We start from the raw sequence: 27272 nt of genomic DNA, 5'->3' as shown, positions 1-27272 counted from the left end.
CCGCCATACTTGCAAGTATGGAGAGTGTAACTCAGTAATGTGTTGTATTGGATTTTCCCCAAACATAACACTTTGTAACCACACTGTTGTTGATGTTTTCTCCAATCACAGCCAATAAACTGGTGAAATCCCTGAGCGGTTTCCTTCCTCTCCGGCAACTGAGTTAGGAAGGACACCTGTATCTTTTTAGTGACTGGGTGTATTTATACACCAACCCAAGTGTAATTAATAATTTCACTTTGCTCAAAGGGATAATCAATATCTGTTTTTTTTTATCCATCGACCAATACTGTAGGTATTGGTGTTTTGTGGTTGAATTTGTGTTTGAAATTCATTGCATGGCTGAGGGACCTTACAGATAATTGTATGTGTGGGGTACAGAGTTAAGGTAGTCATTCAACAATTATGTTAAACACTATTATTGCACACACAAGTTATTATGTGACTTGTTAAGCACATTTTTACCCCTGAACATATTTAGGCTTGCCTTAACAAAGGGTTGACATTTCAGCTTTTCATTTTCAATTTAGTTGTAAAAAACGTCATAAAACACAATTCCACATTATTGAGTGTTGTGCGTGTGTAGGCCAGTGACAAAGAAAATCTAAATTTTATCCATTTCAAATTCAGGCTGTAACACGACAAAATGTGGGAAAAGTAAATGGGTGTGAATACATTCTGAAGGCACTTTATCTGTCCAGTTGAGTAACTTTATGCCTACTAATCCAAGTTTTATAATTTAAAGGGACATTTCCCAAATGTTAATCTCCTGCACCACCCAAACATCAACATAATATTATGTGAAAATGCCAGGATTCTATGTGTTGCAGTCATAAAGATACACACAAAGTGTTTTTAGATAATGTCATCGGAAAACCATCTGGTGTGTATTATGTGATTTTAACCAACTACTGCTAACCTTTGCCTACTCATAGTTGGTTAAATCACAGGATGCAGTGACACACAGATGGTGTCATCAGAAACACTTAACCTCTTCTTTTTTTTACGTAACAAAGAAACACACCATTTTCACATTTTGGTATGGTGCTGGAGATGATGAAGTTGAAAATGTTTCCTTAAAAGTGTGCATGATACGGATCACAATATTCCCTGGTTCATATGGTATTTGCATAGAGAATGTCATAAAGTATATATTAAGCTGTATATGTGCAAATGTGACCGACTGCCTTGATTCGGTCTTATGTAACAACATTAGAAAGTTGTTGTTTTTTTACATTAGATAAAATAAACTCAGAGCTAGAGCATGGTATATCGTACACTGCAGTTGGGGACAATGGGAAAGTAATTCTGGTTTTAAAGTTGATAAACTTGTAACCCCACTTTTGAGAAAATGTCCCTTGAATGTTTTGGTACACCTACTGGAGATCTCTTTGTCTAAACCCATTCAGTATCGTTCACACCCTCTTAAGCCCCACCCAACTCTTTAAGGATTCACATGTGAGGCCATGTGGTAATCAAATAAAATCTATGTTAATTTCACACATGCACAGGATACAGGTGTCAGCGGTACAGTGAAGTGGTTACTTGCATAGTAGCAATATCAAAAACAGAAGTGTCCAGATAAAAATATTTTATAAATATTTTATTATTAATAGATGACGCTTACCCGACACACTAAATTGATGGGTCATCTGAAGGAAATGCTATAACCACCCCCCATACACATCTAGCTAAATGGATGGGTTACACTTGTCTAGACATGTACACATGTTCATGAAATCCAGTAGATGGCCGCAATCAACCCCAGACACACCTGGCTAATTTGATGGGTCATGTAATAATCCATTTGAAGTGGAGTCTTTTTGTTTAGACATGTAGCTAGCTAGGTAGCTAGCTAATCAACGAACCTGCATAATCCCAAGTCATACAAACATTGTCATAGATGTAGTATGAATTTGCAGGCAGCTAAAGCTAACAAAGTAGGTTCAATTTTAGCTAGCTAACATTAGGCTATAACTAATAATGCAAATGGGTTTCGGATTTAAAAAATATTACTACACATATCATACAAGTAATGTTAGCTAGTGAGCGAGCAAGCTAACGTTTCCTTGCTAACTAACAGTATGCTTTAACTTGCAATAAATACAACTTTCTGACGAAATTATAAACATATCTGAAAATATAGCTAGACTCTTACCCGTATTCATCGATGAATGCTTCACGGCAGACTGGAACCATTTAACTCCATTTTGTTTGTAGCTACATATTGTTTGACCAGCGTTGTGTCAAGTCACTCCGGTTCACATTGACCGTGGTGTGTGCAGAAAGTAGCCCATCACTTTTTCCAACTGATCTGTCGATAGCGCCAGCTAAATTCAGGGCATCAATGTTGTTGAGGAAAGTAGAAACCTTTGTAGTTCTCAATGGCTAACTTTGTATCTTTCAAAAACAGCGAGGTAGAAAAGACTGTCAACACTCATGTTATAGACAGAAGCATGCTACATGGCAGACCAATCCAAACTCATCTCTCGACATGTCCCGCCCATTCATTATCTCAGCCAATCATGGCTAGCAGGAAGGTTTCTGTATTTATCCGTGGCTAAACCAACTAGGCTCGTAATTTAATAATTGTTTTCATATTTATGGATGGAATACAATTTTGTTATTAAGGCATTTCTGCCCAAAAAAATGCATTCTGATCAAAAATAAATGTTTACGTTCAAATGCCACTCCTGTGAAGTAGTGACGTACGGCATACGCCTAGTTTCCTGAAACGAGTCACAAATAGTCTGCTTTGTAAACTGCTTTGGATGAAAGTTTATACTAAGCAAAACACATTCTATGCCATTAGACCTCCCTCCAATCTGCAGTGCTAAAACTCACAGAATTAATAATTCAACCACACACCGTAGTGGAATTAATCCTCACCTTCCGCGAGAACTAGAAAATACTCTCTCACTCTTACAACTGTCTTGTCTTATGAGTCACTTATTAGCTTGATATAACTCTGAAGTGCTTACATACATAAAAAAGGTTTAGCTGGAGATAACAGTATCAGATTAAACACATGAATAAAAGAAAAATACTTCATTGGATGCTTATTACGTAAGGGAGGAAATCAAACTTCACACCTCTTATTCCTGGCACGAATTCACACTTCATCCTTAATTATTATAACGTTACCATCCTAACATACACGCTTCAACCTTTACGAACTACACCCGGAGACATGAAAAACCTAGCTAACCCTGCGTGAGATTGCCTTCACTGAACAAGTGTGTGGCTACCATAATAATCTCTGTCACAACAGTTGTTGGCCACGTAGTTCTGCTTGTCTTACCATTTCCCTCGCATAGCGAACACGTAAACAATTCAAACTAAAAAACAACGACATAGACTGACAGGTTAATTGTCAGTTACACTCCCGCCAATCACCTGTGATTTCTGGGAAGGGGTTCTGGGTCATTGTCAGATCTCTCCCACCTTGATTTGTCCTTTGGGAAGTTTCTCCTGCCAAAGAAAGTCTGTACCTGTGAACCAGTTGGAAGCCATGAGCTGTTCTGATGTGAGACCTCTGGAAGCGTGATCCGCAGGATTCTCTTGAGAGGTCACATATCTCCATTCTTCGGGATCTGTTCTTTGCTTAATGCGTTGAATACGGTTAGCTACAAAGATGTGGAATCTTCTGGCTTCGTTGTTGATGTAGCCAAGAAATACATTCGAGTCTGTCCAGATGTATTCCTGTAGACCTTGTTTTTCTAGCTCCTTTTTGAGCATGTCACTTGTTTGAACAGCTACCACCGCTGCTGAAAGTTCCAGTCGTGGTATGGTCATAACCTTGGAAGGGGCGATTCTCCACTTCCCCATAACTAGGGAGCAATGAACTTATCCTGCTGTGCTGATTGTTCTGAGGTATGAGCACTCTGGAACTTGTCTGATGCGACACACCAGAGTTCACCAAGTGCTCTCTCCGTGTGTTGTTAACCCAGAGGTATATCCAGGTCTTTGATACCCTCTGCACGTTCTTCTTTGGGAATTGTAGCTATAAATTCATTGCTGTTGGAGATAAACTTGTGCAACCGAAGTTTGCTGATGCTGCAAAGCTCCCTTGCTTCTTTCACCAGCTGGGCCGCTTCAGCTACAGACGATACGCTCATCAACCCATCATCAACATAAAAGTTCCTTTCTATGAACTGGATAGACTCCTCACTGAAGCTTCCTCGTCCTTTGGCAGCAATATGTTTGAAACTGTAGTTGGCACAACCAGGAGATGAAGCTGCGCCGAACAAGTGGACCTTCATACGATACAGTGAGGTTTGAGACTAGATCTAGATCTCTGTTCTCCCACCAAAGGGAATGCAGATAATCTTGGTCTTCTGCTTTCACATGAAACTGGTGGAACATGCGCTCCATGTCACACATGATTGTGACTGGTCCCTTACGGAAACGGCAAAGGACACCCAGCAATGTGTTTGTCAACTCTGGACCAGTAAGGAGATGGTCATTCAAGGATGTCTCTCTAAACTTCTCTGAGCAGTCAAAGATGACTCGTATCTTCCCAGGCTTTTGTGGGTGATAAACCCCATGGTGCGGGATGTACCATGCTGGATGCTTGTTCATTTCATCCTCGGAGACCTTCTCAGCATCTCCACAAGCTATGGTCTCTTCCATGAAGGTTGTGTAGTACTTGAGACGGTGAACTGCACATGTCTTATTGTTCGGCAGGTTGGGTCTTTCTTCCTTAAACGGCAGAGGCATCTCGTAATGTCCATTGTCCTTGCATCTGATGCCTGCTTTCATTTTTGTCAGGAACCAGATATCCTCTTGAGATATGAGGTCCTCTTCTGCGGCTCTCATGTTGAAGTCAGATTCAAGCGTCTTGATAATATCCAGTGCTGTCATTACCTCTTACGTGTGTTCTACAAAAATAGTGTACTTGATTTGTGAGGTTGGAAGAAGATTGAAGTCTTTGCATCACCTGTCTAATGATAACCCGATGACTCACTCCAATAGCATCGCCATAGTCGATGCATGGCTTTCCACGGCCGACTATGCTCCAGCCAAGGTCTGTTCTCTGAGCAAAAGGCTGATTTCCCTTACAGACACAAGTTCTCTTAGAAGGAGAGCCTGGGAGCAGTTGTAGCCAATTAAGAGGCCGACATCACAGCTCTGTTGAGGAGCAATCTCCTCTGCAATGTGTTCAAGATGAGACCGTGTTCTTGCAGTCTCTGGAGTGGGAATATGATCTCTGTTTGGGGTAATAAACTCTCTCGAGTAGGTCGTTGGCAGAGGGATTTTCTTCTTCAAGAAAACCCCTCTAACCTGCAAACCAGACAGCTTCTGGCAGGGCACAATGGTATTCCCTGAAGCCATTGTAGAGAGTTTCAGATGTACTGGCTCCTTCCTTGTATTGAGAGCTTTTGTTGCCTCTTCAAGGATAACAGTGGTGTCGCTCTGGGTGTCAAGATGTGCGTACATGAGAACTTCACTCGCTTGTGGTTGACACCCATACTGGAATGATTGTGGAGATTTGAGTGGTGTTAATGTCCCTTACAACTCTGTTAGATATGGCCTCACTTGACGCTCTTGTCCCCTTATCTTGTGGGGGCTCATTCTTATCCCTTGACCTTTTTTAGTACGATCTTCGTTCATGCAGGATGGATGCCTCCTCTGACACGTGTCACAGGTGTTCCTGTTATCACAATCTTTCAAACGATGCCCAGGCCTTAAACAGCCGAAGCACAATTTATTTCCTTGAACAAACTTCTGTCGCTCTGTGGTGGGCTTATCCAAGAACTTCCAACATTTGTGGAGACTGTGACCTGACTTCTCACAGAAGACACAACTAGTAACAGTACCTTTTTCATCAGAGTTCGTTGCTAATACCCTTGCTCCGGGGCTTTGAATCCTTGGCGTCTTAGGTTTCCCATCTTCACTTGGTTTCAAAGCGTACAGGGATGTTACAGGATTGCAAGCGATCTTGGCTTCTCTCGTGAGAAACTTCACAAACTGGCTGAAGCTAGGAAAGGTCTCAGTTTCTTCTAAGATGTCTATGACCTTTGTATTCCATCTTGAAGTTAGCCAATCTGGATGTTTAGCGAGGATCTTTTGGTTTTCATTTCAGTCATTAAGCACCTCAAGGCCTTAATTCTGAGACATAGCAGCCTCACAGCTGCGAAGAAAGTCTACAAGGTTTCTAAGTTCTACTGTCCTTGGATCCTATCTTAGGCCATGCTTTGAGCTTATCTCTGAAGGACTTGGCGATAAGGAATTTGTTTACGTACCTTTCTTCAAGAATGGACCACACAGCATGGTAGACTGACTCTGTTCCTAACAGAAAGTAACTGCGATGGTCTTCTTGGTAGGTCCACCAACATATTTTCTTAAGTAGCATATTTTCTCAGTTGCTGGTATCTTCTTCCTGTCTATCAGAGTCTAAAAAGAGACCTTCCAGTCAGTGAAAGAGAGTGGTTCTCCGTTGAATGTTACTGGTTCTGGTATGGGGAGGCGGCTTACACTGATGGATTCCGTGGTCTTGGTGCCATTTTCTTGTTGTCTGCTTGTCACAACATGTTGTGGTAAAAGACTCTGAAATGAGCAACTTCTGTGCATGACTTCTTTCTCTTTCACAGATTTGGAGTTAGAGTAGTTCTCTCTTCTCGTCCTCTGAGTATTCATCTTGCTCGTACACTCCGCTGTCCTCTTCTTATCTTCATCTTCAAGTCTCTAAAGCTCTTCTAGTTGGCATTCTTGCTTAACCATTACTTCTAAAGCTGCTTGGTTAGCAGCAACTTCTGCCACAGCCTCTTGTCTCTTGACAGATGACACATTTGAGCATCCGGAGGTGACCTTTTGCTTTGAGACTGGGAGGAAGCAATTGAGTGCTGATAGTTGAGACTTGACTTATGTGAGAGTTCGGACATGCACAAGGAATTGCTCTCATTCCAGTGCAGCTCTTCTATTGGGTTACTTTGACCTTCTTCCCTGCTTTCTAACAGACACCTTACAGTCTTGATAATAGACCTTGTAATAGCTTCGCAAGTATCAACTCTGCGGCGTATATCATTGTCGGGAATGCCGATTTGACGCAAATTTACATAGGCTTAGGTTTAGCTCTGTAGAGGTATGGCTAAACTTTCTTAGGATATCTTGTAGTAGGTCTTCAGAGCAACAGCCTGTCAGTGACCGTTTTGCCTCCTTTTACCAGAGCCTTCCACTTCTCATAGCTGACCCTGAAACTATGTTCAAGCTGTCTCCACCTTTCATCACTCAGTTCTCTGCCCGTTTCAGTTAACCTGCGGACCCTCTCACCTCTTCGTGGCTCTTGTTGTGATGTCTCATTAGCAGCCTCTGTATCATCATTCGCTGGCAGCCATGACTCCACACTGGTCTGGGTCTCTTCCTGCTGCTCTGTTTGTTGTGATGAAGGTTTGATGTTCCCGAGGTGTTGCTGCGGCTGCTCAACTTGACCCATCCCATCCCCTGTCACCTTTAGTGAAACTACCTCTTACTGAAATTCTAGATAAGGTTTGGATAAGTATGTCATTTATACTCCAATTCACTGTAATTTAAACCTCGGTTTGTGATATAAACACGTATAACGCTTGGAACAAAAGCTTGAACAAACACTTTACCAAACAATTACACTTAACTTACAGGTGAAAATATAATTAATAGGTGTACACTAACCCTTAATGTTTTGTAGCAATATATATATTCTTTAGTAAGTATCAAATAATATTTTTCCAGTAATACACATACTAGTGATACATTCAGATAGATAGAGCAGATGCATAATACCAGCAAGTCTTGATGAAATACACAACTATCTCCCTTACGAATTGTAAACTTAGCCTCTCATTAGCAGTTCACAAGGATCACCTTCAAACACCTTGACTTGTACTTGCTTGTCTGACCTTCCTGTTAGCATTGACCTTATGCTGCTTCACGACACTTCCTTAAGTGGAGATTTTCTTCTTAGGTTGCAGGTAGGTGCAAAACTCTTATCTGGCAGATGACAGGGTCTACCAGGATTTGGGAATCTTGTAGACGTTTTACACCTGGATGAGATTCTTCTTTCTCTCTTGCTTGTGAAGAGCATTGTGTTCTCACTGTAGCTCCCTTCAGTAACCACGAGCACAACTGTTCCTTGATTTTAACTGGCGGTTTTGTTCTGTAGTTTTAGTCAGAATTATCACCTTCTATTAGAACTAAATGAAAATACAGTTAAGCACACTCTTACAACTGTCTTGTCTTATGAGTTACTTATTAGCTTGATATAACACTGAAGTGCTTACATACATCAAAAACGTTTAGCTGGACATAACAGTATCAGATTAAACACATGAATAAAGGAAAAAGACTTAATTGGCTGCTTATTACAGAAGGGAGAAAATCAAAAACACTTTTTATTCCTGGCATGATTGTACGCTTCATCCTTAATTATTATAACGTTACAATCCTAACATACATGCTTCAACCTTTACGAACTACACCCGAAGACATGACAAACCTAGCTAACACAGTGTGGGATTGCATTCACTCGACAAGTGTGTTGCTACGATAATATTCCCCGTTACAACAGTTCTTAGCCACGTAGTTCTGCTTGTCTTACCATTTCCCCCACATAGCGAACACGTAAGCAATTCAAGCAAAAAACAACAACATAGACTGACAGGTTAATTGTCAGTTACAACCAGTAGAAAATAATGTAATACATTATTAAAGAAGTCCACCATCTTTTGAAGTCCTCCTATGTTGAAGGGAAGAGCTGAGGTAAAGAAAGGGAGAGAGCTGAAGAGGTAAAAGTGTAATATGTATGTACTGTAGTTATTACAGATGAAAGCAAAGAAGCTGAAGGCTGAATAGAGCAGGACTCTTTGAGGAGGGGATTTAGTGACAGTCTGCCTCGAATTATAATGAGCAGGGCTTTTTCAGGCGGCCACAAAGAGCTGTTACATTTACCCTTCTCTCTGGCCAACGACACAGCAAGGGTCTGTCTGACATCACCTGGAAGGCATGTTTCAAACACATTGGTTGCGAAACGCTAGCCTGAAAGATGTCAGCCTAGAATCACCTAACCTCGCTCTGTCTGAACATATGGGAGGAACTGATCAATAGCGACTTATGTTCTTGTATGGGGTTTGACTACTAGTGTGTTCAACTGCTGTTGCATTTTGTGTTTTTGTTTTCTCAAGAATGGCTACCCTGGTAAGGAGAGGACTTCAAAAGACGCTCATCCCCAGGTACAGTAACTAATGGCAGAGCTGGACCTGACATAGACACACACTGATCTCTTCAGCCTGACTTGGTAGAGAAGCAGCAGCCGTAGGATTATCTGCATTTCTGTTTCCAGTAGCGGAGTGCAGTTGATTTGATCTTGTTTTAAAGGGCACTGGCTTGACTTATTTAATCTGCTCCGTTGCGTAAAGACCTCATTTTACACAGCTGCTAAAGTTTGTTTTCTGAACCAAAAACTTTCGGAGAAAGACTTTGGTTATATTGGAACGTAAAAGAGAGCTGATAGTTTGGTCTGTGTTTTTTTTCTAAATGTTTCAGAGTTCAACTTGATCAGGCTTTATGTGGGGTAGTTGGAGTATTTTTCAACACTGTTTAGCTCCCTTAAATGAGCTTTTATCATATTTTCATCCATAACTTGTGTATTTAGGATAGTGGCAAATAGACTAACAGCTTAATCTACTACCAAGCTGAGGGAGATGCTTAAAAAATGTATTATTTATGTTTTTGTGCTGTACTTTTCACTCTTTACATACGGTGTCTGTCAGTGAGTGACCCTGTTGTTCCTCCACACTGATGACAAGCTGGATCTGTGTGTTTGGCTTGCTCTGAACTGTCTGTCTAACTCTCTCTCTCTCTCTCTCCCTCCCTCCATCTCTCTTTCTCCCTCTAGCTGCCCTCTGATTGTCCGGGGAGTCAGCAGCAGCATCAGGGTCCTTCTCGTGTGGCGGCTGTCGGCCCGTACATCCAGTCGTCCACCATGCCTCGCGGCCCAGTGAGACACGAGCTGCTGGTCAAACCTGCTGTCTACCCCGACGGCACCGCTAACATGCCTGCACAACCAGATCCCCAGGGCAAGGCCAACACAGGTGTGACAGTGACCTTAACCTTACACATGTTCATTTCACCTTTCCCCTCTCACTTCCTACATCTTGGCCCTGGCAAACGTCTGCCTGACAATTCTTCTGCCGAAGTCTCCACTCCACCTCTTACGCTCACAGTCTCCTTTTAATTAAGGTACTCTATATCTCTACCTAAGCTGAGTGATGCATAAAATCCAGATGACGAGCTTGTAAGAGGTTTGACATGTGACTGAGTTCCCAACCCTTAACGGAGCTGAGGGTGGGGAAGCTGAGGAGCTGAGGATTCTGAGATACTCCGGTTGGTAGATGGGCTCCGGTTGTAAAGTGACTCTGAGCTCAGAAGGTAACCTATGGACTTGGTGCTCTGGTGTGGCTACTTCCTCTACCAATGCCCCTAACCATAGATCTAGGATCCCATTACCCTGCTAATTTGAACATGAACCATTCAGGGGATTGAAAAGATACCAGACCTTGAATCAGTGGTTATGTTGCTGTGTTGTGGTGCCCGTCTGAGATGATAGCCTACCTTCTCCTTATCCATAATTCTTCCGCAACTAAATGGTGACTTATGTCTGCCAGGGTGGAATACCAACCCTCATGTTGCTGTGTGATTGTGCATTCAGAGGTTGAACCAGGGAAAGCTCCGTAGTATCCTCTTCAGATTGGTCAAATAGCTACTATGAATTTACCTAATCTACAGGTAACTGCCAAAATAAAGGAAACACCAACACTTAATAGAATGGGCCAAAACAGCTTCAATACCCAGATTCTACAAGTGTCTGGAACACTGTTGGAGGATCATGCAACACCATTCTTCCATGAGAAATTCCATAATTTGGTATTTTGTTGATGGTGGTGGAGTATTCTGTCTCAGGCCCAGCTCCAGAATCTCCCATAAGTGTTCAATTGTGTTGAAATCTGGTGACTGAGACGGCCATGGCATATGGTTTACATCGTTGACATGCTCATCAAACCATTCAGTGACCACTCATGCCCTGTGGATGGGGGCATTGTCATCCTATAGCCAAAATAATGGCCTGCCCAACATTTTTATGCATGATAGGATGTTAATTGCTTAATTAACTCAGGAACCACACCTGTGTGGAAGCACCTGCTTTCAAAAACGTTGTATCCATAATGTACTCGTGTTTCCATTATTTTGGCAGTTACCTTTACATTGGCACTAAGGGCATCTACATGAATCCCATCCGAAACAGTTCAGAACTATTTGTGCATATATTATGATGCCATTCTGTGATGTTTCTGTTCGTTCCCCGCCCAGAAGCGTCTCTCTTCCGGGGAGCCGGAACTGATTGAATCAGCCCGGTGTCAGATTCGGCCCGGAATCAAAATGAATGACTGCCCAGAATCGTCCCAAGTACAGTGCCTTGCGAAAGTATTCGGCCCCCTTGAACTTTGCGACCTTTTGCCACATTTCAGGCTTCAAACATAAAGATATAAAACTGTATTTTTTTGTGAAGAATCAACAACAAGTGGGACACAATCATGAAGTGTAACGACATTTATTGGATATTTCAAACCTTTTTAACAAATCAAAAACGGAAAAATTGGGCGTGCAAAATTATTCAGCCCCCTTAAGTTAATACTTTGTAGCGCCACCTTTTGCTGCGATTACAGCTGTAAGTCGCTTGGGGTATGTCTCTATCTGTTTTGCACATCGAGAGACTGACATTTTTTCCCATTCCTCCTTGCAAAACAGCTCGAGTTCAGTGAGGTTGGATGGAGAGCATTTGTGAACAGCAGTTTTCAGTTCTTTCCACAGATTCTCGATTGGATTCAGGTCTGGACTTTGACTTGGCCATTCTAACACCTGGATATGTTTATTTTTGAACGATTCCATTGTAGATTTTGCTTTATGTTTTGGATCATTGTCTTGTTGGAAGACAAATCTCCGTCCCAGTCTCAGGTCTTTTGCAGACTCCATCAGGTTTTCTTCCAGAATGGTCCTGTATTTGGCTCCATCCATCTTCCCATCAATTTGAACCATCTTCCCTGTCCCTGCTGAAGAAAAGCAGGCCCAAACCATGATGCTGCCACCACCATGTTTGACAGTGGGGATGGTGTGTTCAGGGTGATGAGCTGTGTTGCTTTTACGCCAAACATAACGTTTTGCATTGTTGCCAAAAATTTCAATTTTGGTTTCATCTGACCAGAGCACCTTCTTCCACATGTTTGGTGTGTCTCCCAGGTGGCTTGTGGCAAACTTTAAACAACACTTTTTATGGATATCTTTAAGAAATGGCTTTCTGCTTGCCACTCTTCCATAAAGGCCAGATTTGTGCAATATACGAATGATTGTTGTCCTATGGACAGAGTCTCCCACCTCAGCTGTAGATCTCTGCAGTTCATCCAGAGTGATCATGGGCCTCTTGGCTGCATCTCTGATCAGTCTTCTCCTTGTATGAGCTGAAAGTTTAGAGGGACGGCCAGGTCTTGGTAGATTTGCAGTGGTCTGATACTCCTTCCATTTCAATATTATCGCTTGCACAGTGCTCCTTGGGATGTTTCAAGCTTGGGAAATCTTTTTGTATCCAAATCTGGCTTTAAACTTTTTCACAACAGTATCTCGGACCTGCCTGGTGTGTTCCTTGTTCTTCATGATGCTCTCTGCGCTTTTAACGGACCTCTGAGACTATCACAGTGCAGGTGCATTTATACGGAGACTTGATTACACACAGGTGGATTGTATTTATCATCATTAGTCATTTAGGTCAACATTGGATCATTCAGAGATCCTCACTGAACTTCTGGAGAGAGTTTGCTGCACTGAAAGTAAAGGGGCTGAATAATTTTGCACACCCAATTTTAAAGTTTTTGATTTGTTAAAAAAGTTTGAAATATCCAATAAATGTCGTTCCACTTCATGATTGTGTCCCACTTGTTGTTGATTCTTCACAAAAAAATACAGTTTTATATCTTTATGTTTGAAGCCTGAAATGTGGCAAAAGGTCGCAAAGTTCAAGGGGGCCGAATACTTTCGCAAGGCACTGTACATCGGGCTGTTTCCGTCTCACAGAATTCAGCCGACTTTGCCGGCATCTTACCAGAATCCCCCCCAGAAGCGACCCGGTGCAAATTTAATGTATACAAAATTACCGCATTTAGTCATTTTAAATAGTACTATTATACATTTTATACATATGAATTATACCCATCCACAAAAAAAAACATTTAGTCTTGGAGGAAACACCATACACGTGGTGACTGTGTCAGCGTGCATGCGCCAAGCCTGCCGCAGGAGTCACTACAGGGTGATGGGACAAGGACATTCAGGCCGGCCAAACCCTCCCATAACTCGGACGACGCTGGGCCAAATGTTTGTCCCCTCATGGGTCTCTCAGTCGCGGCCGGCACGGGTCTCGAACCAGCATCTGTAGAATCGCAGTTTGCATTGCAGCGCAGTGTCATAGACCGCTGCGCCACTCGGGAAGTTCTATCCACAAAGTTTTTAATGCTTATCAATTGCCTTGCACAAGTATCAAAATATTACACAGGACTCTTAAAGAATTTCATTTAAATGTTAATTGTATTTTTTGATCACAGAAACAATGAGGAAAATATGGAAAAATAAATAATTAAATGTTAATTAATTATATAAAGCAGCCTGTGTAATCATCTGCCAGAGAGTAGCCCCAATCAGCCCGAGCCCCAAGTAATACATTTTGGCCTGATAACTCACACCGGAATCGGCCTGAGCTGAATCCCTACATCTTAGCCATAAGTAATACTGCCAAAGGCGGCCCAGACTCAGGCCACATAACGTCAGCCGAGTGCTCCGACTCTCAGCCGAGTGCTCCGACTCTCAGCCGGAATCGGCCCAGATCCACTGTGCTAGCTGGGTTTTGGTCTTCAGCAAGGTTTTTTTTATTCGGCTGTTTATGCAAACAAATTTTGGTAGCCGAAGTCTACACCCATTCGTCAGTCATTGGTCAACAGTAGGGATTCTTCAATTACATTTTTCTTGGCATGCGGAAGGAAGCCTTTAGTAGAGTAGTCATTCCTTCCTGTAATGACATACTTATTCCACCAGAGGGGAGAGTAGTGCAAATTGATACGATGGTCAGATTACCCTATCCAAATTCTACAGTGCTTCTGAGTAGGAATGACAAATCCGGTACTATTTTACTCACAAGTGAGTAATGGATTTGACTCAATTGTTGGGCTGAATAGAATACCGGTGGAGATATTGTGCTCAATTTCCATTTCATATTCAGTCAACCGATTATTTCCCATGAGGACTTTTTAACTCATGAATTGAATTTTCATTCACTTTTTGAATTTACTTAAATGTAAGGAAATTGACCCCAACACTGACAATAAGAGCTTTGATTCAGTCCGGTTGCATAAATGACACACTAATGACACACACACAAAACCAGTTAAAGCACATTGGTTGGTCTTTTTTTATTATCTACAGAATGACTCAGCCTTACTCATGCACTTGATCACTCACTCGTTCAGTCCGCCTTAAAGAACTACCCTGGTAGAAGGAGGTGTGTGTGTGCGCGTGTGCAAGTGCGCGTGTGTCAGGGAGAGGCATCAATAAACATTTATGATATGAAATTAAAACTAGTCATTTCATCGGTCCGTCTTTTCCTTTACACGTCCTCTTCAGTGCAAAATGAGGGAAAAACAGGAGTTAAAGTAACGGCTGTACATTTGTTGGTCCTTAAATTAAACTGGTGCATTTTTTTTATTTATCTGGAAAAAAAAGAGGGAGACCTAGGGGAGGAAAGAGGTGAATCTGTAGCTGGTCCAAACCCCTCCAGAGCTCTCCTCCATCGACGGGAAGTGTCCTTGCCTGGCCCCGGGTCCAGCCATACCTGCACCCCTCACCATGCCCACACTGGGCCCCCTTCTCTGGCCTATAACGGACAGAATCTTTAACACAAGATATCTGGATATCTAAGGCTCCTCTGCTTTTTGTCTCTCGTGCATTTTTGGTTATTTTAGAATCCATGTTCTTGCTTAAGCCTCTAAAAGAGCTGCGGGCTGAGATAAAAAGTACACTCCCTCTGGTGTGGTGTGCTCTGTGTGAGTGTGTCTGCTTGTCCTTGCGGTTTGTTACCCTTTCAGTAGATTCTATGTGGGCAGAGAGAGAGAGAGAGTTGTGTGGGTGTGGAAATATGCTTTGAGGGGGTATGTTTGTTATGGAAGAAACATTTTTCTTTAGTATTGTCATCGTCATCTCTCTTTCCGCCAGATCTCTGTTGTTGTATGTGTTGCTGTGAGGCAATACTGCCTGTTTGTTGAATTAAACCGTGCCTGTTGCTATTCTCCTTCCACTCTGGATCCGGCAGCATTCTAAATGGGTCCGTTGGAACGAACACATTATCTCCAGAAGAACTGACAGTCTGACAACCATGTGGTTTCGGCTGGCCCGATCAGGTCTAAATCAGTTACTGAGGAAATTAGAAAGATGGAAAGAACTCGTTAGTTCTACCACATTTTGCGCTCCTGTACTGTCCTAATTCTGCTGAGAAAAGAGAAGATCCTGCCACAGGGTATTCCTATATAGCCCACTTTGGCCAGACCCTTTCTAAATATATTTTGCCTTCCATTGGTTTCAATTGAAAGTATTTTTAGAAAACACCCCTTAAACCACAACTTCCTAACCACCACCCTCACCCCCCTCTCTCAGCTAAATTGTCAGAGTGGGGCCCTTCTGGACCAGAGCCCAACAGCAGTATTCATGGGTCATCCTCCACACTGCCCAGAATGACCTCTCACCCCAACCCCAACACAGAGCAAGGTAACCACCCCCACAGCACAACAACCACACATAAGTATGACTGTAGACTCAACAACACGATGACCAGATATGTAGTGGCCAAATCATATCTGCGAACCCACCCAAACATGAAGACTCAAATTGCCATTTCCCTTGAATATGCACTTAATTACTTACACAGTCCAGATAGGGTTTTGCTATTGTTTTCCCTGTATGTTTGCATAGTTATGTTTTACACCTGTGTTGTTGTGTGTGTAGATGAGACTGAGGAGATGAAGAAGGACAGGAGGGTGCGTCCCTTTTCCATGTTTGAGCCCACTGAAGTGCCCACCGCCTCCCTCCGCAAGAACCAGAGCAGTGACGACCTGGTCAGAGACTCCCAGGTAAGAACTGTGGATCTCAACAAAAATGCCCCTTAGCTATTTTTACTGCAGACCCAATGGATGGTGCCCAGAATGTCGAAACTGAACATGTATTAAACATGAACACTTAACATCAGGAGTTGTCCTTGATAAGTTGTGTGTGTGTGTGCATGCCACCTTGATCAGTTGTGTGTGTGTGTGCATGCCACCTTGATCAGTTGTGTGTGTGTGTGCATGCCACCTTGATCAGTTGTGTGTGCATGCCACCTTGATCAGTTGTGTGTGTGTGTGTGTGTGTGTGTGCATGCCACCTTGATCAGTTGTGTGTGTGTGTGCATGCCACCTTGATCAGTTGTGTGTGTGTGTGCATGCCACCTTGATCAGTTGTGTGTGTGTGTGTGCATGCCACCTTGATCAGTTGTGTGTGTGTGTGCATGCCACCTTGATCCGTTGTGTGTGCATGCCACCTTGATCAGTTGTGTGTGTGTGTGTGTGTGTGCATGCCACCTTGATCAGTTGTGTGTGTGTGCATGCCACCTTGATCAGTTGTGTGTGTATGTGTGTGCATGCCACCTTGATCAGTTGTGTGTGTGTGTGCATGCCACCTTGATCAGTTGTGTGTGTGTGTGTGCATGCCACCTTGATCAGTTGTGTGTGTGTGTGTGTGCATGCCACCTTGATCAGTTATGTGTGTGTGTGTGTGCATGCCACCTTGATCAGTTGTGTGTGTGTGTGTGTGCATGCCACCTTGATCAGTTGTGTGTGTGTGTGTGTGTGTGTCATTCCTCTGTGGTCTAACCAGCTCCTCTCTATCCTCCTTTCCCCAGTCTGCTGCTAAACCCCCAGTTAAGGTTCCCCCACCCGTTGCCAGTAAACCCAAAGCCCACAGTGGTGCCCCCTATGGCAAGCCAGGCTTCAACACAGGCACCTTCCCCAAGGCCAAGCCTCCCAGCCAGCACCAGCAATCCCAGGGGGGCCCACAGGCCCATGTCTCCCTGCCCCCCTCCCAGAGCCAGACCCTGCCCCTGCCCTCAAAGCAGGACCCCCCTCCGGCCGCCACCGTCAGACCCTTCACCCCAGAGCTGCCTAAAGACCTGATCAAGCCCCAGACCCTGACAGCCAGCTCCATCTACTCCATGTACACCCAGCAGCCCACCCCAGGCAAGCCCTTCCCACCGGCCTTGCAGGGGGCTCTCAACAGGAACCAGAGCCGCGGCAACGGATTTGTCAGTGGTAAGACTACCTTCTGGTTCCTCTTCTGTTCCTGTTGACTTTATCAGGGCTACTGTCTGTCTGGAGTCATTTGGCTATTTGTCATCGTTATCTGTATAAAAGACACCTGTCCACACACTCAATCAAACAGCATTGTTTTATGTATCAGTTCATAAACCATGGAATTGGTACATCGAACATCTCTTCCCAACTATTTTGCAATCTATATGGCACGGCTGTACATTTGTTTGTCCTTAAATAAATAAAAATATACCAGTTTCATTTATCACAATTTTCTTTAGCTAATTTGGACTTTAAAACTTCTCGACCACATTCCGCTGAAATGGCAGCGCGCAAAATTCAAAAATATTTGTTAGAAATATTTAACTTTCACACATTAACAAGTGCAATACACCAAATGAAAGATAAACCTCTTGTTAATATACCCATCGTGTCCAAACTTCAAAAAGGCTTTACAGCGAAAGCATAACATATGATTGTTAGGTCAGAGCCAAGTCACAAAAACACACAGCCATTTTTCCAGCCAAAGAGAGGAGTCACAAAAAGCAGAAATATAGATAAAATGAATCACTAACCTTTGATGATCTTCATCAGATGACACTCATAGGACATCATGTTACACAATACATGTATGTTTTGTTCAATAAAGTGCATATTTATATCCAAAAATCTCAGTTTACATTGGCGCATTACATTCAGTAATGTTTTGCTTCCAAAACATCTGGTGATTTTTGCAGACAGCCACATCAATTTACAGAAATAGTCATCATAAACTTTAATATAAGATACATGTGTTATTCACAGAATTAAAGATATACTTCTCCTTAATGTAACCGCTGTGTCAGATTTCAAAAAACTTTATGGAAAAAGCAAACCATGCAATAATCTGAGTACGGCGCTCAGACGACAAAACAAGCCAAAGAGATATCCGCCATGTTTGAGTCAACAGAAGTCAGAAATAGCATTATAAATATTCACTTACCTTTGATCTTCATCAGAATGCACTCTCAGGAATCCCAGTTCCACAATAAATGTTTGATTTGTTCGATAAATTATTAACTTTATGTCCAAATAGCTCCTTGTTGTCAGCGCGTTCAGCCCAGTAATCCAACTTCATGACGCACGAGCAGACGAAAAGTAAAACAGTTCCGTTACAGTCCGTAGAAACATGTCAAACGATGTATAGAATCAATCTTTAGGATGTTTTTAACATAAATCTTCAAAAACTACTAACCTCAGATTTCCCACTTCCTGGTTGGATATTTCTCAGGTTATCGCCTGCCATATGAGTTCTGTTATACTCACAGACATCATTCAACCAGTTTTAGAAACTTCAGAGTGTATTATATCCAAATATTCTAATAATATACATATATTAGCCACTGGGACTGAGTAACAGGCAGTTTACTCTGGGCACACTTTTCTTCCAAACGTGAAAATGCTGCCCCCTATCCCAAACAGGTTAATGCAGGGCCGACAGACAGGTCTATGAAGGCCATTTACAATGGCAGCTTTGTTCCCACCATTTCTGTTGTTAGCGTGCTGTGATGATCATATCTGCAGTTCCACTGGATGGGCGGAAGCCACACTGCGATTCTGGGAGTACTTCCTCAGACTGGCCTAGCAGTCGGTTGGCAAGGACATGTGCAACTACTTTGCATGTGGTTGACAGGAGGGAGATGCCTCTGTAGTTCCCACACTCTGCCTTGTCTCCCTTTTTGAAGATGGTTACTATCAGAGCATCCATGAGCTCTTGGGGTAGTTTTTCCTTCTCCCAGATCTTCAGGAGCAGGGCATGTATGTGGTGGGGTGCTAAAAATACAAGAATGCCCATTGGGCCTGTGTTACCAGAATGCCAACAATTATCACAAACTAATAGCAAAATCACATGCACGCTAAATGCTAACGAGCGAAAATGAACAAACTTATTGCAAAAATGGGTAAATCCAGTTCATAAAGTTATACAAGCATAGCTAGTAGCTACCTAATGTCATTTTTGTGAGTGTGGATGGACATTTACAAGTGAAAGTGAATAAGACACATTGTGCAATTGAACAAAGTAGTGATGCATGCTTTTCTGAAGGAAAAGCAGCATGTGTACAGAGGACAAAGGGGAGAAGAACGGAGGAGGAAAAATATGCTGGTACAGTGGTCACCAAACGGTCAATCGCTATGGACTGGTTAATCTAAGGCACTCCTAGTCGATCAATAAACATTTCTGTAGAAAAGCCAATGATGAAGGCGTAAAGGCTTGTGCTCTTTTTTCCGTGTTATTCGTGTTGCGCTGTTGGCAGTAGGTGCACTTGTTTCAGAAGACCTGCGCACCAGGTAGGCAAAGTGTCCCCATTTTGATGCATTTCATTTGTCTGAAAATATTCACTCCACCTACCCGGCAGACTGGGAGATCTGTGGCTAAATTGAGTGTGCCTACACACTCAATCGAATAGCTTAAATCACGACCTCGGCCACAGCAAAGTTTGATACTGGCATATGTGAGATTTCATAACTTTTAAAACCATGACCAGAGAGAAACTGTCAAAGAATACAGCAGAGCTGCTGTTTTTATTAGTGAGTTAATGTCTAAGTTTTTAAATTTTGCAGTCAGAATGACTGCTCATTAGCTTGAAGGGGGTCCCTCGGGGCCCAGCGGTGCTTCTGTTAATGTCGGGAGACTGATACAAGGGCAGCAACCACATGGTCCTTAACAGATAGGGGCCGGGTCCAGTGGCATGTAAAAAACTGTCAGTGTGCCCTTGAGCAAGGCACTTAACCCTAATTTGCTCAAGAGGCGACATACTACTATGGCTTTCCTGTAAAACAACACATTTCACTACACCTGTGTGTGTGACAATAAAACATATCTTTTAATTTTTTTTAATTATTTTATATACTGCCTGGATGATATTCTTAAGCTGATTCAAATGTTACATGTTCTCCAACTCTGGTCCTGGCGTGTCATTGTTTATTAGCAGGAAAAAAGGTTGTCTCTTTGTTGTATTTATAAAGCTTGCTTTAAATCCTAACTGATTCTCTCTGTTTATTTCTGTGTCTCTCTCTGTGTGTGAAGTGTACGGTAAGCCCGTGATCCCCAGCGGAGGCCCTCAGTACCCAGAGAACCCTTACTGCGAGCAGCGACACTCCCCAGACCAGCACTCTGAGGTGGACCACGGGGCCCCCCATGTCCCCCCCACCGAGGGCCAGCAGGGGGAGACAGAGCGCACCCCTCGTCCCCTCAGCCCCACCAAGCTGCTGCCCTTCATCTCCAACCCTTACCGCCACCAGAGCGACGGGGACCTGGAGGCCCTCAGGAAGAAGCTGTACAACGCTCCACGGCCCTTGAAGAAACGCAGCTCTATCACAGAGCCCGAGGGCCCCGCGGGGCCCAACATCCAGAAACTGCTATACCAGAAGACCACACTGGCTGCTATGGAGACCATCCTCACCACGCCCACCACACCCGAGGCTGTGAAGGAGGAGGGAGGTGCAGGGCCTGGTGTTCCAGGGGCCCAGATTGGTGGGGATAGCAGCCAACCGGAGAGTGTAACACTTGAGGCTTGTGAAGTCCTGCCCCCTTCCCCTAACCTCCTCCCCCCACTCCCCGCAGAGCACACTCCCCCACCAGCCATCCCAAAGAAAGACAGAGAGGAGTTCACTCCGCCTCCCCATCCGGCCCATCCTGCACCGCGACCTGACCAGCCTCTGCTCCCCGCACCGCCCCCTGTTGCTGCTGTTGGCATGGAGGAGCCCAGCCCACCCAGCCTGACCCCTCCTCCAGAGAGTTTCACGGAGGAGTTCCCCCCCTACCCCCCACCACCCTACCCCAGCGGGACTGGACAGGAGAGCCTGGGGGAGGACACTCTCAGCATGCAGGCACCAGAGGTCACCGGACAGGTCACATTGCCACCTGTAAGAAACCTAAGTTACACTGTTGTTTTAATGATGATGATTTCATTTTAAGTGCCTTCCATGACATTCATAAACATCAGCCTGCAATCAGACACATTTAACACCAGTAGCAGATCAAACACATCCACTCTACGTCTTAAACCATAGCATGTATTAACAGTAGCCGACTGTACTCTACAGTACTGTATGTGCCTCATGTTGTTAGTCTCATGGCTGGATCATGGGTTGTTCTGACTGTTCAGATCATACAGTACATGTTCACCCTCCACCCTCTCGTTGGTTATATGAGCACATTAATCCTGATCGAGTGCAGTAGGGAGTGGAACCTATTCAATCTTCGCCCGTCCAAGGGTGACAATGAAATGAGCTTTGGTTATTTTCTAGCCCTGTAGGTAAACAACAAGCTGCATTCCATTGTTGATCCCATCTAAGCTGGTTTATCAGTGGGGTCCTACTAGGGCTGGGCGATATGGCCAAAATATCATATAACAGTATTTACATTTAAAAAATGGACGGTATGACTATTTGACGTTTTTGAATAACAAAAGTTCTAAATTTGCTTTATGAGTAGTGCGTGACCCTAGGGTGTCAACACATTCTAAGTGATTTTAATGGGTCTTCTCCATTCTGATTGTTATACTGTTCAATTCAACCAAAAATTATTTTCAATTTCTACATTTCCTGCACTTATTTGAGATCATTTCCACACTGCCACGTAGGGCTGCATGATGTCGGCAAACAATCCAAGCCTTATTTTTAACCAAATGTTGCAATTGCGATTTACAAGGCTCGTCACTTTACAAGGCTCATCGCGCTCTAGCGACTCCTTGTGGTGGCCCGGGCACCTACAGGCTGACCTTGGTCGTCAGTTGAACAGTGTTTCCTCCGACACATTGGTGCAGCCGGCATCCGGGTTAAGCAAGCGGGTGTTAAGAGGTGTGGTTTGGCAGTTCATGTTTCAGAGGACGTATGACTCGACCTTTACCTCCTGAGCACATTGGGGAGTTGCAGAAAAATGCAATGAGTTCTAAAAAAGAAAATACTAACTAGCTGTTTGCAGATGTAAGAAACACAAACTAATAGTGTAATTATACAACACTTGTGGATTCATATTAAGAAGCAAAGTGAAACAGCATCGTTGTCATCAACATTGTTGCATGTGCTGCATTGACCATGCAGACTGAACTCAAGTGTCTCATGGTCGAGGAACAACAAATGTTCTCCTTGAGTGACGGGACAAGGCTAGGTCTGTGTGAAAAGCGACATGGAGAGAGAGAGAGCGTAGAGAGATGACTCAAGTAGTGAAGTAAACTATAAAAATTGACGTTACACACAACGTACCACATTTAAACAAACATTAAAATACCGTTATAGAGTAAAAACCCAAACCTGTCCGTGCATCACTACCTGTAAATTGTAAAAATACGGTAAACTACTCAGTAATAGGTCCTACCCTAGGAGTGTTGATGAATGGTCTGATCCATTTTTGCCTCCCAGTCCCTGCTCTCTTCCACTGAACCCAATGGGCCCCTGTTAAGACCCAAAAAGGGCCCTTTCTTTCATGGTGCCAGTAATAACAATAATCTGGTTGAGTAATAATCAGGTTGCTTAGTGAAACCAGTTGTTTTTTCACTGATTTGGTCCCCTCACAATAAGCTCAGTACTGAGCTAGGAGCTGAAGGAACAGGTCACTCATACCTTTTATCTCTTTCAAGCCAGGGTATTCACATTCAATGGATACTCTGGATGCTCTATCGAATCGTTTTTGCAACGTGTTTATTATTCTTTAGCATGGTGTTGCATTGTGGGCCATTCATATGAACTGAGCATTGATTTGGAATGTGGCTCAAGGACCTCCATATATCATCTCTCTATCCGTTTGAGCACAGATGGGACCGGGCACTAGCTAAAATCCGTAGACACTTCCTTGTGAGTGTGTGTCAGTGGCTGTGGAACTTCATCAAGGCATGACATTGTTTGAAAAGTGTAGTCACCTCCGTGTGTCTGTATTAGGGGAAGAGGACCAACCTGCGTAAGACTGGCTCAGAAAGGATTGACCACGGTATGAGGGTGAAGTTTAACCCCCTGGCCCTGCTCCTGGACTCCTCTCTGGAGGGAGAGTTTGACCTGGTCCAGAGGATCATCTACGAGGTAAGACTATGTCTGTGTATGTATAGATGTATACTGTATATTATTCCCTAAAGTGGCTCTCTATTAAGGTATTTTGTAGGCAAAGATTTTCATAGACGAACAGTGCTTACAAGTGCTTTTTAACAGGCTTGTATGTAGTGAAGGAACAGGTGTAAAGTTGTTTCTGTAATAGCAGGTAGAATGGCAGCTGGTAAACCATCCCTCTCAAAGTGAAGTACTGTAGTCTTAATGTTTGTTTTGTAGTCTTAGCTGATTATAATTTTTATTAAGTGGGTGTAAAATATTCTGTGTGTAAAGCGAGTTGTGAAATTGTATCCACCTCTCTCTCCCCTCTCAGGTGGAGGACCCTAGTCTGCCAAATGATGAGGGGATCACAGCCCTCCACAACGCAGTCTGTGCTGGACACACGGAGATCGTCAAGTTCTTGGTGCAGTTTGGTGTCAATGTCAATGCAGCCGACAGTGATGGATGGTGAGTGGACCCTATACTACCAACACCTCTGATTTGTGATTCTTACTGCAGTCAGTGATGAGTGTTGTAAACTGCAGTCCAACTTGAACGTATTTTGGAATATATATATATATTTTTCTCTTAATATCACACTCCTTTTTCCTCCATTTCTCTCTTATTTTCCCTCTCTCGTTCTCTCTCAGGACTCCGCTGCACTGCGCGGCCTCCTGTAATAACGTGCAGGTGTGTAAGTTCCTGGTTGAGTCGGGAGCAGCGGTGTTTGCTATGACCTACAGTGACATGCAGACGGCAGCAGATAAGTGTGAGGAGATGGAGGAGGGATACACCCAGTGCTCCCAGTTCCTCTACGGTTAGTAGCTCAACATATCTACTGATCCTATAGCCTGGAGTGTTCTGTCTGGGGGAAAGTTTGTGTGTATGCGTGCATATATCTCTGTGTGTTTATGCTTTGTACATTTTTTGTATGAGTGTATGTGTTCTTGCTCTGCTAAACCCTCTTTCTCCTCTTTCCTCCAGGAGTGCAGGAGAAGATGGGCATTATGAACAGGGCCGTAGTCTACGGCCTGTGGGACTACTCCGATGACAATTCTGATGAGCTGGCGTTCCGCGAGGGTGACTGCATGACCATCGTTCGCCGGGAGGACGAGGACGAGATCGAGTGGTGGTGGGCGCGCATGGGCGACACCGAGGGGTACATCCCTCGGAACCTTCTGGGGGTGAGTCCCAGTGTCACAACTGAGTTTCCTCAAGTTAAACCTTACTGAATAGCTTTGCATTAAGAGGTTCATTATTGTTTGATAATGTTCCAATGTATCTAATAAGCAATATGTGTATCTTTCTCAACAGCTTTACCCAAGAATCAAGCCCAGACAGAGAAGCCTGGCTTAGACCGACTCATCCTGAACTGGACACGGTCTGCATCTTAGGCTATGTTTACATAGGCAGCCCAATTCTAATATTTTTCTCCACTAATAGGTCTTTTGACCAATCACATCAGATCTTTTCACATCAGAACTTTTTCAGAGCTGATCTGATTGGTCAAAAGACCAAATGGTGAAGAAAAGAAATGCCTGTCTAAATGCAACCTAATTGGTCCACAGTAGCTTTCTCTCCTCTCCTAGTCTTTCTCTGCTTCATCTGCTCTGACCTGTCATGTCACGATGGGTACTAGTAATATGTTAGAAGGTTCCAGGGTAATTTGATCTCACTTTGCCAGCTCTTTCACATCAGTGAGGATGGATGAAATGAGGCAAGGGAAGGGAGCCAGTCGAGACGATTGAGACAACAATTGATATGGAGATCCATGCAGGCTTTAACAGGACTTTACAAGGACAGGCCAACAATCACATGAAGAATTGTTGAAAGACCAAACCACTTGAAGGATTTTAAACTGACCTATGAACACTACTTGTCAGGTGGGCCTATAACCACTGACTCTATGGCTCGACTGTGGCACTTTTATATACCAGCAGAAGAGGTTTTCCACGTGTATTTTTCAGACCACTATGTGTGTATAAGGCACTAAAGGCATTCTGTTTCTCTACATGTTCGTCATATTATTTTCAGATCAGATTTAAGTATCTGCAGTTATATTGATCGGAACTCTGGGGATAAATGGAACAAACAGTGTTTTTATGTAGAAAGGTGATTTTTACACTTCTAAATAGTCTTTCAAACTGTGTTTTCTTCTGGGTTATTATTTAATTTTAACCCTGTTAGAAAGAGCTGGAGCTGAAGAGAGTATTAGGTGAGTGAATGAATGAGTGTAATGTTTGGTGATGCGTGACGTTCTGTCTGAACAGTTATTCTGTTACCTCGACAATCCCTGTGGGGGCTCGGTCTGCTTGTCATTTCCTGTTTTTAGTGGCCGTGTCCCTCTGTGTAACTAAAATGTTTAACCCATGTTTCAGCATTGACCCTACTGTATTGGCAAGAGTTAATGTGTGTGTGTGTGTGTAGCGCTATTACCACTGTTCAGCTTATCAAATGGGGGGGGGGGGGGGAATGTATAATGCTAATGGTTGGCAAAATATAGCCTATGCCACTGTTGATATAGCAATTGCTATTGACTCTTGTTATTTTATGATGCCAATATAGCCTGTGATATGATTTCTATGTGAGCAGATTATTAGCATCGCTCATTATGTTTCTCTACACTGGCTTTATGGTTGAGATATAACAAACCTAATTGTACTGCGGTTGTGCTATTGTCACAATGAGCATTCCGCTGAAACTAACTCACTTGTCGAATCCATGTTTTCTGTTGCTGAAATGATGTCCACGCAATTCATTTGGACCATTTAGCCATGTAGGAAGGATGAGACTAAACTTCAAGAGACATTTTTACACCTGTTATACCTGTGTAGCTTTTGATTGAAGAGTAAGAGATGGCAAAAGATTCATGGCAGACAAGGATGTCTCTCAAGCAGGTTTAATTGAATGAAAACTCGGTTAATCTGCTCATTCATAGTAAGGAATTCTGCATCAACTCGCCTCCACCCTTCCCACTGTCTTACTCAACAGATGTATTTATTTTTGTTACTTTATTATCATTTGTTTTTGTCTCGTCAAAACTATAACCTCACATGGAGAATTGTAAACATTTACAATAAAAATACTTTGCAAACTAATGGCTGTGACTGTGTCTTCTAGACCTGGGGCCATATGTATCAAGCGTCTCAGAGTAGGAGTGCTGTTTAGGATACATTTAGTCTTTTAGATCACCATGAACAAGATTACATAGACAGGGGGGGGGGGGGCTGATCCTAGATCAGCACTGCTACTCTGAGATGCTCGATGCATACGGTCTCAAAGTTGTGTGCTACCATTAGAATGATTCTATCCTCTTTTTGTGAGATGAAATAGTGCTCTGCATTCTTAAAAATATGTAAGTATCTTAATCGCCTGTGAATTTGTTTCAGGTAAGTCTATTGTTATAAAAGTTGACTTGAGATATGAAGCATTGAAATACACATGAAGCAGTGGACTACATAAACTTTAGAATACACAGAGGAACACTGAGCTAGTGCAGTCTATTTTACTGAGTTACAGTTCATTTAAGGAAATCAGTCAATGGAAATAAATTCATTAGGCACTAATCTATGGATTTCACATGACTGAGCAGGGGTGTCGCCATGGGTGGCTTGCTCACTAACAGGGATGTATACAAATTAGTGCACAACATTTGAGCGAAATAAGCTTTTTGTCCATATGGAATATTTCTGGGATCTTTTATATTAGCTTATTAAACATGGGACTAACACTACATATTGCATTTCTATTTTTGGTCAGTTAAGTTTTTCAGAAAATCAAAAATAACAATCTGCCTTTGTCTAG

At 43.1% G+C, this 27272-nt stretch overlaps 1 protein-coding gene across 2 annotated transcripts in view; it reads left to right on the top strand.

Annotated features, from left to right (window-relative positions):
* Positions 1–26566, top strand: part of LOC109899715 (apoptosis-stimulating of p53 protein 2-like) — a 56002-nt gene extending 29436 nt beyond the window's left edge. For both annotated transcript variants that reach the window (XM_020495183.2, XM_020495184.2), the window contains 11 exons: positions 9159–9206; positions 9872–10067; positions 15724–15834; positions 16072–16196; positions 17003–17408; positions 20476–21314; positions 23328–23465; positions 23803–23936; positions 24119–24285; positions 24453–24652; positions 24783–26566. In XM_020495183.2, the coding sequence (XP_020350772.1) occupies positions 9159–9206; positions 9872–10067; positions 15724–15834; positions 16072–16196; positions 17003–17408; positions 20476–21314; positions 23328–23465; positions 23803–23936; positions 24119–24285; positions 24453–24652; positions 24783–24824 (2406 nt within the window). In that variant the 3' untranslated portion in view covers positions 24825–26566. The remainder of the gene's footprint in view (positions 1–9158; positions 9207–9871; positions 10068–15723; positions 15835–16071; positions 16197–17002; positions 17409–20475; positions 21315–23327; positions 23466–23802; positions 23937–24118; positions 24286–24452; positions 24653–24782) is intronic.
* Positions 26567–27272: the final 706 nt, after the last annotated feature.

This window comes from Oncorhynchus kisutch, linkage group LG11, assembly GCF_002021735.2.
Source record: "Oncorhynchus kisutch isolate 150728-3 linkage group LG11, Okis_V2, whole genome shotgun sequence".
Lineage (NCBI taxonomy): Eukaryota > Metazoa > Chordata > Actinopteri > Salmoniformes > Salmonidae > Oncorhynchus > Oncorhynchus kisutch.
Note: the sequence above shows the minus strand (reverse complement) of the source record. Positions and strands in the feature narration are given on the sequence as shown.